Source organism: Spermophilus citellus, assembly GCF_964194105.1.
Source record: "Spermophilus citellus genome assembly, chromosome: 2".
In the NCBI taxonomy this organism is placed as follows: Eukaryota; Metazoa; Chordata; class Mammalia; order Rodentia; family Sciuridae; genus Spermophilus; species Spermophilus citellus.
This window is the reverse complement of record NC_138183.1, coordinates 39,451,486-39,468,056: the sequence shown is the minus strand read 5'-3', so window position 1 is coordinate 39,468,056 and position 16,571 is coordinate 39,451,486. Positions and strand designations below refer to the sequence as shown.

Sequence of the window (16,571 nt, the reverse complement as noted above, 5' to 3'; positions counted from 1 at the left end):
GCCCGGCCGAGGGGCGCGCCGCCGGGGGCCCAGCCGCTCCCGGTCGCCTCGCGGTCTCCGTGCGCCGCCCCGTTCCGCCAGGCCCGCGCTAGTTGACCGCCCAGCGGCGGGAGCTAAACGCCGCGTCTTGCAACCTTACCCGGTTACTTCCTGGCCACGCCCCGCTCCTGCCCCACCCTATGTATTAAAGCCTCCTCTAGGCCCCACCCACTCAGCCAAGGCCCCGCCTCGCTCATCTGAAGTCCCGCCCACTTCCTCCACTGAGGCCCCTCCTCCTGCAGTTTCCTCCCCACCCCTTCCAAAGCTCTGAATTCCTCTCGGGGAAGGCGGAGCTGAAAACTCGGAAAAAGGGTCAGGAACACTGCGCTTGCGCATGGAAGAACCGGAAGTCGAAGCGAGGCTGACTTCGCTTCCGTTTTTGATTTTCTTCTAGTGTTTGGGTTCTTCGCGGCCGCCCAAGATGAATCGATTCTTCGGGAAAGCGAAACCCAAGGCTCCGCCGCCCAGCCTGACCGACTGCATTGGCACGGTGGGCATCTGATCATGTAAAAGTAGTCTTAGGACCTTTGACATTCCCTACCCCTCCCATCCCTGCTCCTGGCTCCTACTCCACCCCATTCCGAAGCTGGACCTCTCCATACCTACATCGTCCTTTCATCCTTTTTTCCCAAGTCTTTCCTCTCACTCCACAAACCAGGAATTCTGTAATCCCATCACTGTCTCGCTCTTCCTGCTCTCAACCCATCCTGATGCCATTGCCCGGTCCACTTGATCTCCCCTTGGTTCCTTCACCCCAACCTGCCTTAGGCCCATACACCCTTTTCACCTCGTCCAGACCGATATTTTACCCCTTTTCCATCCCTTCTCATGACACGGGTCTTTTCTCTGTTGATAAATTACATAGCTGGACCTCAGTAATACAAAAATTCAGAACCCTGACTCCTCAGATTAGGCCATCATTTCTGACCTAGTGGGTGGCATTAGATTAGTCTTAGCTGGTGTCTAATGGGCATTGGCTTATTTCATGCACCTCCTTGTTGAACCCCCAGCCTGACTAGTCTATGATTCCAGGGAAATCTCAATTCATCCCAGTGATTCTCAAATTGTTTTTCTACCCCAACACACTTCAGGGGGGGGACCTGGTATATCAGAATAGAGGGGATTGGAGTATCTTATAAAAGCGTCCCCGCAAGGTTTCCAACTGGGAATCATACCCTGCCCAGTGTACTACTGTTTTCCACCCCTCACCATATGCTTCCCTTTGTTTTTCTTTCTCCACTTTCCTCCTCCTGCCCCTTCCTGTGTAAGTATACTGCAATAACTACCACTTCATTTTATATATTCCTCCAAGGTGGACAGCCGAGCAGAATCCATTGACAAGAAGATTTCCCGATTGGATGCTGAGCTAGTGAAGTATAAGGATCAAATAAAAAAGATGAGAGAGGGTCCTGCAAAGGTAAGGTAGTTGGCAACTGCCACATAAGATACTGTGACAGCCTAATTTGAGCACCTGTAGAAATAGCATCTGGTTGTAGGGGCTGGTGAAGGATACAAAGAGATGCTCAGAGTCTGGTAAATAGAAAACACATGTGAAAGTATGTTCTTCAGGGAGATTTTGTGGATAGATATGAGAGGGAGGCTGGCATTTGATCTAGAGGAGAGTTGTTGATCATATGTCCAGAAGCATGTAAGTAGGAATTCACATATTCCACTGATCTATGCTGAGGATCAGTGAGTTGCCAGGTTGGTCAGGGTAAGTAGGAATAATAATCTGGTTAAGGAGTGGCATGCTGGAAAAAGGACAGAACTTGGCATGTGGGACCAATGTTCTAATACTGTCACTATTACTACCTGCTGTGACCTTGATAAAGTCACTTGTTTTCTTGTGTTAGTAGTAACATAGAATATTGTGTTTAAAAGAATACACTATGGATATAGAACTATCTGGGTTTTCTAGTTCTATAACTTATTAATTAGGTAAACCAGGGCATCACTGAACCTCAGTTTTGCTATTGTAAATGGGGATAATGATACTTTATTGTATGAGAATTAAATGAGATGATTCATAAGACCTGTACAGCACTATATCTAGAACTTAGTAGCACTTAATAAATGTTAGTTATTATCTTCCATGAGGTAATATCTGTTCTTCCTTCCTCATTGGAGGAGACAAATAAATTGATAAATGGAACAGTATAGAAAGGGAAGGCTTTTCCCAGTCACCTTAGATAATGGTGTAGACTGAAAAATAGAAGTAGGAAAGCTCGTCTACACTTCAGGAGGTGAAAGCCCAAACCAGGTAGGTAGTCATGAGAATAATGTAAAATGAGTCAGTTTGAGAGTGAGTCTGAAAATCAGTAACACTGATGACTCTCTGAGGAGACAACAGAGAGAGGAAAGATAAGGTTGATTAAAGTTTCTCAATCTCGAGAAGAGAGAGGTTGGTGGCTCTCTTTTTCTTTCTTTCTTTCCTTTTTTTTTTTTTTTTTTTTGGTACTGGAGATGAACCCAGGAGCTTTACCTCTGAGCTACATCCCTAACCCTTTTTATTTTTTATTTTGAGATAGGCTCTGGCAGAGTTGCTTATGCCTTGCTAAATTGCTGAGGTTGGCCTCAAACTTGCCATCCTCCTGCCTTAGCCTCCCAAGTTGCTGGGATCACAGGCATGTACCACTGTGCCTAGGATCACAGGCATGTACTACTGTTAGTTATTTCCAACATAAGATTGAAGAGTTTGGGCATGTTCCATTTAATTTGATAGCAGGATATTCAAGTGGGGAATCTCCCTAAGGCAACTGCATATACAGAATGGGGCTGGTAATGTAGCTCAGTGGTAGAGCTTTTGCCTAGCATGGACCAGGCCCTGGGTTCAATCCCTAGTACTGCCCTCCCCACCCAATAAAAAAGGATGCTGTTCAAATTGGAGGTTGAGTTAATATATATTAGGGAAAGAGAAAGTAGTTCAGGATATAGAGATGTGGAATGCAAAGACTTGGAGAGTGAACAATATCAGTGCTTGGGAGAAGTACAAAATTTAGGAGCCGGTATATTTTGGTGCTAGAGATCAACCCAGGGCCTCAAGCAAGCTAGGCAAGCAGTCCATCACTGAGATACACCTCCAATTCTTGGAGATTTTTTTTTTGCCATGTATATGTTTTCCACTTTGTTTTTATTAAATCTGTTTTTCTCCTTAGAATATGGTCAAGCAGAAAGCCTTGCGGGTTTTAAAGCAAAAGCGGATGTAAGTTATGTACATAATCTCCTACTCTTTAGCAGGTTTAATCAAAATGGTTTTCTATTCCTTCAGGTTTCATACCATTTTTCAAGGCATTCTTTATTTAATTACAAGCTTTATTGACATATAATTAAATATGGTTAGCTTGGGTTTCGCCTTTACTTATTCAGCAACATCTGTTGTAACGTGGTCTAAATAAAACTTTTTGTTATGATAGAGAAGTTCCATATCTGTGTGTCCAGTTCAGTAATTATTAGTCTCATGTGGCTGTGGGCACTTGAAATATGACTAGGCTAGTATGACTCAGGAACTGAAGTTTTAATTTTATTTAATTTTAATACTTTAAGTAGCTGTATGTGGCTAATGACTATTAATTTGGCCTGACCAGACCTGTAAAGTTCTACCATTATTTAGTTAGGATGCCTTTTTTTGGTTTTGTTTGTTTATAAAGATAGGAATGCTGACTATTTGTTTCCTCTCACCAAAATAGATTGAAAAGTCTTTTTATTTTTTTGTTTTAAGTGACTGTATCACAGAATTTGAGCAGAACCCAAGTAGTATCTTTGGTTTTTTACTGTGGACTGTTCAGCTGATGAAATTGTTTGCAGAGTTGTAGATATCAGACATAATCAGCTAACAGGGAACCAGAAATTTTTTTTGATATCTTTTATTCCAATTTTTGTTTATTTGGTACTGGGATTTGAACTCAGGGGCATTTTAAGACAGGGTCTCACTAAATTGCTAAGGTTGGCCTCCAACTTGGGATCCTCTCGCTTCAGCCTACGAAATCACTGGGATTCCAGGCATGAGCCACCATGCCTGCAATTTTAAAGTGACATATCACACGTTAGATGCCATCTTCTTCTTTTTAGATTACATTTGAAAGGAAAACTATAATGGAAGTTTTGTTTTTTGTTATAAAAGGAATATGTGTTCATTTAGAAACTTGGAAAATACATAACATGAGCAGAAGAAAGAATATTTACTTAGATTTCTATTAATGAAAATAATAGAATGCTAATAATGTCTTCTAGTCTCTCTTTGTGTATACATGGCATGTGTGCATATAATTTTTTAGAGGAAAACTGAAACTACGTAGGATTATATAAGTCATCCTTTTCTACTTAATGTTATATTTCAGGCATTTCCCTGTCCTTTTAAACTTTATATACGTGTGTGTGTGTGTGTGTGTGTGTGTGTGTGTGTGTCTATGTATTTTTTTTCCCCCATCCTGGAAATTGAATTCAGGGGCATTTTGACCATTTCTTCCCTTGTCCTTTTTTTAAATTTTGAGAGAGGGTCTTACTAAGTTGCTGAGGCTGGCCTCAAACTTAATCCTCCTGCCTTAGCTCCTCAGTTGCTTGAATTATGGGTGTGCACCACCATGCTCAGGGGATGAAACTTAATAATAGAGTCATACTCTTCTTCCTTTTGCCTGCCCCATGAATTAACAAATTTCCTTCTGATTGGATAGTTACAAATACTGTATAAAGACCATAGTGACATAAGTCTTTGAGGTGGTATCAGTTTGATATAAAACTTTATTTTAATGAAATATCTTAAACATCAGATATTAAGTTAGTTGGACAACCTAATTATGGGTACAAGATTAATAAAATATCCTCAAGGAATTTAGTCTATTGGAAAAACATTTAGCTACATGTATGAAGAACCTCAAAAACAGGCTTGCCTTTGCTCTAAGAGATCTACTTCTGAGAATTTATCATAGGAAAATTTTTTTTTGGTGCCAGGGGTTGAATCCAGGGGTGCTAGACCACTGAGTCACATCCCCAATCCTTTTATTGTTTTATTTTAAGACAAGGTCTTGTTCAGTTGCCTAGAACCTCACTAAGTTGCTGAAGCTGGCTTTTTTTTTTTTTTTTTAATTGATTGTGAAGCTGGCTTTGAACTTGCAATCTTCCTGCCTCACCCTTCCCAAGTCATTGGAATGACCACACCCAACTCATAGGAAATAATTATGAACACACATTTTAAGATATATAGTAACACTGGATAAAGCAAATGCTATCATATTAAATAGAAAATAGTGTTATAACTAAAATGCATGCAAAAAGAAATGACTGGAGGGATCCATTTTTTTTAATAGTCCTATTTTTTTCAATATGAATTATAAATTAGGTAAAAACAGTACCAGCACATCAAACCACTAATTTACAATAATAATATAAATTCTCTCTCCTAAAATGTTAAGGGCATATCTCTGTCATATACAAAATATCTATTACGTAGAAAATTAAATAAACGTGCACACACATCAAACAGCTTAGAAATAGGGCATTATGAATAACTATTTGTGCCCCTGTATATCTTAGAGATCAATTTTTAAGCATTTTGATCCCACCAAATCTTTTCTTTTAAGATCATAGTGTTAGGAATACTTTCTTCCTGAGAATTTCTATCTGATTCATTTTTTACATTTCTCAATTGACTCTAAAAAAAGGTATGAGCAACAGCGGGACAACCTCGCCCAACAGTCCTTTAACATGGAACAAGCCAATTACACCATCCAGTCACTGAAGGATACCAAAACTACGGTAATCCCAAATCACCTTGTTTTGTGTGATTTTATTGTTTTACTCTTAAGCTCTTTTCCCTGTTTATGTTTCGTTTTGTTTCGTTTCTCATAGTTTTTAAAAGATAGTTAAGACACTGGGTTTTGTTCTACTTTTTTTTTTTTTTAGGTTGACGCTATGAAACTGGGAGTAAAGGAAATGAAGAAGGCATACAAGGAAGTGAAAATTGACCAGATTGAGGTGAGATATATACTAGCTTCTACAAGAATGTATATTAGTTTTTGAAAGGATCCAAATGAATGCTTATGTGATGGGCATAGGACAGAAAAGGGATTGAAATGGATTGTAATCTTAGGTCTGCCATTTCCTAATAGAATAACTTAAGGAAATGATACCAAGTTTTTAGTTTCCTTATTATTATAAATATTCTAATACTACATACAGTTACTATGCAGGTGAAATAATTGAGAAAGTCTATCTACTCACACAATGCCTGGTACATAATAAGCATCCAGTAGTTACTTACAACTCAAATAGTTTTAGTTTGTTTCTTCAGTTGTGAAGTTGCAACATTACTGCCTATGTCCCAGTATTGTCATAAAGGTTAAATGAATATATGTGTATAAAGTGCTGAATACAATTTCTGGAATAGATTTGGTTTCCTTTGCAGTAAGTCTCTTCACATTTTAATAAGTCATTAGTTCCTTAATGTGAACATGTCTTTTTGGGATTAGGTTTTGTGCCCTCAAGCCTGGCTGCACTCAACTGTCAAGTGAACAGCCCAGATGGCAAGATAGATAGCAGAGGGAGGGAGTGGTGACTTAAGGGAAGAAAGAGGCTTTTTTTCTGCATGTGTAATAGTGTTCTTTACCTTTACCTTTTGACCAGAATGTCTTTTCCCCTTTTGGCAGGGACTTGATTTTGTTCACTATTGTATCTGCAGTGTCTAGAACAATGTTTGGCCATAGTTGGAGCCCAGAAAGTATTTGATGGTAGATGAGTGGATGAATAGGAGTCTGTTAAAGGAGAAGCAGCATTACTGCCCCATTCTAACAGTGTTTGAGTGAGCAGTTACTATGTCCTAGGCATTTTACTGCCTCCACGTAGATATTCTCTGGCAGTTCCAGTCTTTCAGAGGGAAAGCATTCCTCCTCTGTCCTACTTCTTTCCAGTACCCTTTAGACTGCCCTTAACCGTTTCAAACGGTCCACAAGTTTCTACTTACATGAAGTTCAGGTTCATGATATTTTTCTGGAAATTCACTGAGAAAATGTTCTGTAAATGCTTGTCTTATTTGTATAATACCATTTGGTAACAGAATATAAAATGCTATTTTATTTTCTACTTTTAGGGCTTCTTGTTTTAATTAGAACTATTTAATATGGCCAGGCATGAAGGTGCATGGTGGTGCACACCTGTAATTCCAGCAACTTGGGAGGCTAAGGCAGGAGGATTGCAATTCAAGGCCAGCCCCAGTAACTTAGTGAGAGCCTAAGCAACTTAGCAAGACTCTGTCTCAAAATTAAAGAAATAAAAAATAAAAGATGTAATTCAGTGGTAAAGCACCCCTGGGTTAAAATAAATAAATAAATAACTATTTAATAGGAACAAAAGAGAAACTTTGGTCATTCTAAGTTTTTTTCTGTGTCTCTCCATCTTTCATCTGTGGTTGTCTATCTGTCTCCCTCACCTAATTATCCTTTTTCTGTCCCCTTATAGATTGCCAGCATGACTAGTAAAGAGCTTAGCTTGGGAGTATATGTAAATGTGTCTTTTGACAAGGCTATATATTTTGAATTTCTTTGATTTATTTTTCCAAATATTTTACTTGTAAAACATTTTCATTGTTCAGTTGCTCTCATTTTTTATTTTGCCTTGCGGAGGAAGGAGTTGTTTTTTTTAAATCCCTTTCACATTTTAGTTTCTGTACATCAGTGCATCAAAGTTCTTTATAGTTTAGTGCTATCAATTTAAAAAAAAAAAATTTGTACCAGGGATTGAACCCAGAAGCATTTAACCACTGAGCCACATCTCCACCCCTTTTTAATTTTTTTTTTTTATTTTGAGACAAGTTCTTTTTAAGGTACTGAGGGCCATGCTAAGTTGCTGAGGCTGACTTTGAACTTCTGTGATCTTCCTGCCTCAGCCTCCCAAGCCACTGGGAGTGCACCACCATACCTGGCTGTGTGATGGGTTTTTTCCCCATGTCTATCCTAGAGTCTATTGCTAAAAATCATCTCATAAATTATTTGGGGGGACTTGTCTTGACATGTATAATGTTAAAACATGATTTGATTAGCTTATTCTGATAGTATTTTCATTCCTATTTATTTATTTTTTGGTACTGGGAATTTAACACAGGGGTACTTTGCCATTGAACTACATCCTCAGTCCTTTTTATTTATTTACTTTTTATTTGAGACAGGGTTTCACTAAATTGCTGAGATGACAGGCATGCACTATCACACCTGGCTTTGCTTTCTTTTAATTATTGTTTCAGTCACTGCTTCTCTATGTAGAAGAATGTTTTACTAAGTATAGCACAGTGTTTTATTTGGAGCTTGGAAATGGAGAAAAGCAAAGCTTTTTCTTTAAAAAATTTTTCCTCTATTTTACTTTCATTTTTATATGGAAAAACAAACCAGAAAGCCAAGAAGAAATTTTCAAGTGTGTTGCATTGCTCTATAAATTCTGAAGAATAAATGGTGTTGATTTGGACCTTTGGCATTATCAACACTAGTCTGTTCCCCTCTCTGTGGAATGCAGTTTAAGAAGAGCATATTGCAGTGGCACACACCTATAATCCCAGCACCTTGGGAGGCTGAGACAGGAGAATCATGAGTTCAAAGCCAGCCTCAGCAAAAGTGAGGCTCTAAACAACTCAGTGAGACCTACATAAAATACAAAATAGGGCTGGGGATGTGGTTTGGTGGTTGAGTGCCCCTGAGTTCAACCCCAGGTACACCCTGCCCTCCACCCGTCCCAAAAAGAAAAGAAGAACATATTGTTATTCTGCACATCCTGAACATAAAAGAAAAAATATATTAGGTGTTTCCCAAGTATTATTGCAATGAATCCCTACAGTAGCCCTGTGAGATATGACTCTTAATAATCCCAATTTGGGGGCTGGGATTGTGGCTCAGCAATAGAGTGCTCGCCTAGCACAGGCAGGGCCTGGGTTCGATCCTCAGCACCACATAAAAATAAAGGTATTGTGTTGTGTCCATCTACACCTAAAAAAATAAATATTTTTTAAATAATCCCATTATGAAAGAGGAAATAAAATCTTTTTTTTTTTTTAAGAGAGAGAGAGAGAAAATTTTTAATATTTATTTTTTAGTTCTCGGCGGACACAACATCTTTGTTGGTATGTGGTGCTGAGGATCGAACCCGGGCCGCACGCACACCAGGCGAGCGCGCTACCGCTTGAGCCACATCCCCAGCCCCAAAATAAAATCTTAGAGACATTGCTTTTCATTAAGTAATAATGAATTTGAATTTGGGTATTTCTGACTCTAGGGTCTATGCTTCTAACCATTTTATCTAAACTGACTTTCATATGCCATGCTACTTCTCAGATTGATTTCACACTATTTCTGGCGGTATAGTAGTCTCCTAGTTAAGTATTAGTAGATCATTTACAGATGGTTTATGCCCTCAGTCAATTTTCTTCACCAGCCTAATGTCAGATGTCAAGCCTATCCTGATTCCACCTCTGTTTTCCTATCCAAGGTGGCCCAGTACAACTTTTTGCACCATTCGTTTTTGTTATTGCCTCCTTTCCCTACCAGTGCAGTCTGGTTTTGGCTGACTCAAAAAAAAGTGTTGATACACTAGATGTTTCTTGATTTAATGATTCAAGTAAAACTTTATATAATAGAAAGGAGCTAATGAACAAGTTTTCATGTTTTATTTTCCTCTAAGTATTCTCTTTTCTTGCATTCTTCTTTGAATCTTAGAATTAAGTAATTTTTGAAAAGACAATGTACATAAAAATGCCAAGTAACATAAATAGTTCTTAACAATTGTTAGTTCACCTCCCTAAACCTGCCCTTGACTAGTAACTGCTTTTTTTGAGCCCCCTGTAAAAGTTAATGCAAGATCACAAATTTTCTATGAGCCCCCTGAAAAAAATTAATGCAAGATCACAAATTTGATTCTTTTTTTTTAAATATTTTTTTAGTTGTTAACGGGCCTTTATTTTATTTATTTATATTCACTGCTGCGAACCAAACCTAGTGCCTCCAACAAGCTAAGCAAGCGCTCTACTACTGAGGTACAACTCCAGCCCCCCACAAACTTAATTCTTTATTTCTAAGATCATATTTTACCACCAAAAATAGAAAGAGGATTATAAGGTTCGTGACGGTTGCAGTAATTATTAGGGGAAATCTTTGGGCTTCTGATTTTTTTGCAAGGGAGGTGGTACCAGGGACTGAACTCAGGAGCACTCAGCCACTGAGCCACATCCTGAGCCCTATTTTGTGTTTTAGTGACAGGGTCTTACTGAGTTGTTTAGCGCCTCACTGTTGCTGAGGCTGGCTTTGAACTCATGATCCTCCTATCACCGCCTCCCAAGCTGCTGGGATTACAGGCGTGCACCACCACAACTGGCTGGGCTTCTGATTTTTAAATAATTCTCTTTATGCATTCTTTCTCATACTTTTAATTAGAAGGGACATTCAGGGGCCTTGGCTATAGATCTGTGGTAGAGGGTATGTTTAGTATGTACTAGGCACTAGGTTCAATACATCAGCACTAAAAAAAAGTAAGAGGAGGCATTCAGACTTTAGTCAAACCTGTCCTTTAGAGGCTCTACTTGCTTATCATCTAAAAAAAGCAGTTACTAGTCAAGGGTGGGTTTAGGGAGGTGAACTAACAATTGTTAAGAACTATTTATGTTACTTGGCATTTTTATGTACATTGTCTTTTCAAAAATTACTTAATTCTAAGATTCAAAGAAGAATGCAAGAAAAGAGAATACTTAGAGGAACATAATGAAAAGTGAATAAAAACCCCATCATATATATTTCTGTAGGATTTACAAGACCAGCTAGAGGATATGATGGAAGATGCAAATGAAATTCAAGAAGCACTAAGTCGTAGCTACGGCACCCCAGAATTAGATGAAGATGACCTGGAAGCAGGTAAGTTATAAGACAAGCAATGTATATATAGCTTTAGAATCTGAAAGGAACAACTTCCTGGAATCTCTCTCCAAATACTAGTAAAAATTTCTATCTGGATTCTCTAAGAGTTAGTCTCTGGGCAAAGAACTTATGAGGCACCTGCATTAGACTTGCATACTCCACCAGCAACACCGGTGAGACTGAAGGAAAGTCCAGCAAAAGCCGACATGGTACAACTATCAGTGTCCTCAGCTTAACCTTTCCTTGCTATTTTCATTTTAATTTTGTTCTCCCCATTTTCCTACTTGGAATCGACTCCCCATTTTCCTACTTGGAATCGACTCCCTCGGAATAGCAAAGTAAATTAAGAACTAATAGTTGGCAAATACTTAGTGAGCATCTACCATGAGTCAGGCACTGGGCTAGGTGCTAGGGATTCAGTATTGAAGAAAACAAATATGATCTCTCCATTCATGAAGCTTCTCCACTAACACTGGGAGAAATATAAACTGCCTGCTTCAAGTAATCAATTAGTTATAAGGGCACACACTATTAGGAGGAAGGAGATACTGTGAGAGCATGTAGCATGCTTACTAGTTAGGGACAGGCATGGGACTTAAAAAATGAGAAGAATGTTAAGTGCCTTTAGGGGGAAAAGTCTAGAAGCTATCATTATAATTGTATGAAAGATGAAACTAGGTATATTAAAGAACCACTATATACTAGATTTTCTATGGCATGATTTCCCTGTCATGTTACTGGTTTTTTTTTTTTTCTCTCTCTCTCCATGTTCTATTTTTGCCTAGATCCTTTTTCTTTCTTGCATTCATCCCTGCCACCCCCCTCTTGATTTTCCGCTGATGAGTCTCTACCTACTATTGTCATTCTTTCTGGCTAGCCAGGCATGGAGGCGCATACCTCTAATCCCTGCAACTCATGAGGATCTCTGCCGCAGTCTGGCTGGGCACAGAATCACGAGCCACTCACAGCTTTGTAGATTCAAACAGCAATTCTTTATTCCCGAACTCACACCGGCCCTCTACAAACACGTTCTGGGGAAATCCAAGTTCTGCCCCAAAATTCACGTACTCCACCAGGCTTTGAATCCCAAATACTTTCTGAATCCCACGAGAACTCAACGGGAACTCAAGGATGGGGCTGCCTGAGGCAGCAGGATACACCCTATTCCCTGCAGGGTACACCTTAAACCTGGAACCGCCCTAAACCCGGATCCACCCTGGTCCTTGAGCAGGGTCACCTTTCTCAAACATACATGCAGAGTCACAGCAAATGTCCAAGGCAAGTCCATTTCCATGAGTCCTTCCTCTAAGCAACATTGGGTACGCTGGCAAGGAAATTTCGATGCGTCATTCCTACTTGGCAATGGCTCTCAGCAGATCTCAAGTTTAAAGCCGTTCTAAGCAGTTTAGTGAGGCAATAAAGCAATTAGTGAGACCCTGTCTCAAATTTTAAAAAATATAAAGGTCTGGGGATGGGCTCAGTGGTTAAGCACCCCCAGGTTCAGTCCCTAGTTTCCAAAAAAAATCTCCTATTTCCAATTCTTTCACCATAGACAGTTCTAGACCCTGATTTCGTATAATGGTCACACAATATACAACAATCTTATGCCTCCTTTCACTACTTTCTTTTCAAGTCCAACAATTAATGAGAGAGAAATTTTTAAAAAGTAAATAAAAAGGCTGGGGGCCAGGCACAGTGGTGCACACCTGTAATCCTAGTGGCTCGGGAGGATGAGGCAAGAGGATCACAAGTTCAAAGTCAGTTTCAGCAAAAGTAAGGCACTGAACAACTCGGTGAGACCCTGTCTCTAAATAAAATACAATATAGGGCTGGGGATCTGGCTCAGTAGTTGAATGCCCCTGAGTTCAATCCCTGGTACACCCGCAAAAAGCGGGGTGAGGTGGGTACTGGGTATGTAACTCAATGGTAAAGTGCGTCTGGGTTCAATCACCAGTACCCCCTCCCCTAAAAAAGGGAAACCCTACAAGTTTGTGGAGAAATGGTTGTTTTATTTTTTCCTTTTTGCTTTTCATAGATTTTACCATATTAGTTTTCCTGAAAGTTTCTTGTAATCTTCATCTTTTATTTTGTATTCTTGAATTTTAGGATTTGCGGGGGCGAGGAGTAATCCTTTTCCCTTTGTATTTAAATTTTCATGTTATTGCAAATCATTTCACTAAATTTTAAACAGCTGTCAATTTTCTTACTTTTTTTTTTTTTAATGTTGACTATTTAAATTTCAGAGCTGGATGCACTGGGTGATGAGCTTCTGGCTGATGAAGATAGTTCTTACTTGGATGAAGCAGCATCTGCACCTGCAATTCCAGAGGGTGTTCCCACTGACACAAAAAACAAGGTGAAATCCTTTTCTGCTTATATTTCTATACAACATAGAAAAGGTTTTATGCCCATCAGTCTGGGAATACGAAAGGTAGTCTTAAGTTAGAACAAGAAAAGAAAGTCCTGGTCATTATTTTGGAAACCCTTGAAAGCTCAGTTTTCCTACTTAACACAACATACAGGCTGCAAAATAGTGCCAGTGAGACCAGAAGTGTCTCTATACAGAGACAATTTCTTTTTTTTTTTTTTTAATATTTATTTTTTAGTTGTAGATGTTTTTTTATGTGGTGCTGAGGATCGAACCCAGTGCCTCACATGTGCTAGGCAAGTACGCTACCACTGAACCACAACCCCAGCCCCAGAGACAATTTCTATAATGCACATAATCACTCTTGTTGTGAGCTAGCACTGGGTACCATTTATAGATTCTAGACTTTTTTGTTTGTGTGTGGTGCTGGGGACTGAACCCAGAGCCTTGCCCATGCTAGGTAAATGCTCTCTCTACTACTGAGCTACATGCCCAACTCAGTTTGTTTTTTAGTTTTGTGATTCTGGAGATCAAACCCAGGGCCTTGTTGATGCTAAGCAAGTGCCCTGTCACTGAGCTACACTCCCATCTCCAACCCAGATTCTAGACTTTTCCTGATAACTTAGCAGCAGCACTTGCATGAGCCTTGCTAGGCAGCAGTGTAAAAGAAAGTCCATCTCTCCAAAAACACTAGTTAGTTATTGAATGGAATTTTTAAACAAGAGGTTAATAATTTTAAGTATAAAACAGTGTAAGCTGAATGTGGCAGTGCATACCTATAACCCAGCTAACTACTCAGGAAGCTGAGGCAAGATTGTGAGTTCAAGGGCCAGCCTGAGCAGCATAGCAGGAATAATTCAAAAGAATAATGCTGAAAGATTCTAATTCAACAAAGTGGAAAAAATCAGGCTATCTGGAAGAATGACAGATCTTTTAGCTGTCTTGAGCTTATCCGTTTCTTGCATGTGTAAGATGAAGATAATTGCAAACATTTCACAAAATTATTGTGCAGAAAATTTAAATATTGTATATAAAGGATTTTGCAAACTTAAAGCCCTGTCTAAATCTACATGGTTGACATTATTATAAGTATATTATTTTACTGCTTATGAAATCTTATATACTCCTTCTTAGTTTCTAATGTTATGTGTTATAATTTTTGTTGCCACTGGACATTTATAGCTCTCGTATTTGATCCCCCAATACACACATTGAATACACAAGTAATTGACAAAATTACTTGTCTGCCTTTATTCACCGTGCGATTTTAAGCAAATTAGAAATTCATGTCTTCTCTAGGAACCTCATCATGTTTTCCACTTGTAATAGTGGGGAGCAAAGGGTGGGGAGCAGGTAATTTCCTATGTCCCTTATAGCTGGTTTCTGTGACTGTCCATCTTTCCCAGTTGTACTCCTCCTTTCTCCATGAGGGAGTCATACCTATCTCTACTGCCCACCCCATTCAACCCTAACCTACACCCACCTCTTTGGCCACTCAGGAGCATAGGTTGCTTTTTTTTCAGCATTCCTAAAATAGTTTGTTGTTGTTTGTAGTATAGGCATCAAACCCAGGACCTCACAGTGCTAGGCAGGCACTCCTACCACTGAGCTGTACCCCTGCCTGAAATAATCTTTGTGAATGCTACCATAGCCCACCTTTTTAATTCAGTAGTTACAAGTCATCTATGTTATTTCCACTTTTAGAAGGTCAGATTCCGAAGTTAAATGTGCTGTGGGGTAGGGTTTCTTAGATGATAAGGTATCTCTGCCTGTGATTTTGTAGTAAAGTATGGTATAGAAGTGACTGCTTGTCTGTGTAAGGGCATTGCCCATTCAAGAATATGGGAGGCCAAAAGTATTGATCCACTTTAGAGATCAGAGTGAAAATTCAAATCTAGAGACAAGGACTGACTCCTCAGCCTTTCCTCCTGACATTTCCAACCCCCCTTTCTCCTGTTTTGATATTTTTTGTTTTGTTTTGTTTTTTGAGATGGGGTCTTGCTTTGTTGCCCAAGCTAGTCTAGAACTTGTGGGCTCAAGTTGTCTTGCCTAAGCCTTTGGAGTAGCTGCAACTACAAGTGCACACCACTGGACCTAGCCCCTTTTTCTATTTTTAGATTTATTCTTATATTTACCTTTCTTCCTCTTTCATGATTCCTATACCTTATAAAGGATTATCCCTTTAGATCCTTTCTAATTCTTTTCCTGGAGCCCATCACAGTGGCACACGCCTGCAATCTCAGCAGCTTAGGAGGCTGAGGCAGGAGGATTGTGAGTTCAAAACTAGCCTCAGCAACTCAGTGAGACCCTGTCTCTAAATAAAAATATAAAAAAGGGCTGGGATGTGGCTCAATGGTTAAGTGTCCCTGGGTTCAATCCCCGGAAAAACAAAAACAAAAACAAAAAACTTTACCTAGTTCATCATGCCCTCCTGATCCCTGCCTTAAAACCTCATAAAAAGCTTCATTATTGGCTTCTAAGTGGGATTTTGGTTTTGATTGATTAAATGCTTAGAAATGAGTTTTGGCTACTTAGTGTTTATAATCATTTTTATCAAGTGAAAAATAGTGGCACTAAACCTTGATTCTTTTTCACAGGATGGAGTCCTGGTGGATGAATTTGGATTGCCACAGATACCTGCTTCATAGACTTTCATCATTCAAGTACACATGAAAAATAAACACATATTGTGGGACTAGGAAATATATCCAGATTTTCCATAACAGATTTAAGTTCCTTTCCCTTCTTTGAAGGAAAGGTTAATTACACTGCTCTTTTATTTTTTTTCCGTTAAGAAATTCATTGCTTGGGGAAGCTTTCTTATACTAAAATTTGATTCTTTTTCTCTTATGAAAGATTAACTTAAAAGTATCTTTGGCTTTTGTATGACTCATTTTCACTCATTAATAACAATTTGAAATAAAACCAAGGATATGAAATCTTAAATTTTGTGACAGTGTAACTCTACAGTCTCAACATGACCTGATAAATTGATGAAGTGAATTTGAGATTATTGAGACTGTTCATATTATGATTCAAAACCATTTCTATTGTGGCATATAGGTGGCTCAAAGTAATGGCTCTTTTTATAGGTTTTGTTGTGTCTTGTGAGCAAATCATGTGTCCAGTGTTGGAATGGAATTGTCGATACAGTATCATAAGTGGATATTTTGACTTTGTCGTTCCCTCAGTATTACAGCCTGACTTGTAATCAATAATGAATATTTCTTGATATTTAATGTATAGGACATTTATTTATACTCAATAAATATTTTTCAAAAGGA

At 38.9% G+C, this 16,571-nt stretch overlaps 1 protein-coding gene across 1 annotated transcript; it reads left to right on the top strand.

Annotated features, from left to right (window-relative positions):
* The first annotated feature begins 381 nt into the window (after nt 1–381).
* On the top strand, nt 382–16,571 carry CHMP5 (charged multivesicular body protein 5). The gene is made up of 8 exons (XM_081272453.1): nt 382–529; nt 1,352–1,456; nt 3,195–3,241; nt 5,697–5,790; nt 5,938–6,009; nt 10,808–10,916; nt 13,163–13,275; nt 15,885–16,571. Exons 1-8 carry the CDS (start codon nt 461–463, stop codon nt 15,933–15,935), a joined length of 660 nt encoding a protein of 219 aa, XP_081128579.1. The 5' UTR covers nt 382–460; the 3' UTR covers nt 15,936–16,571.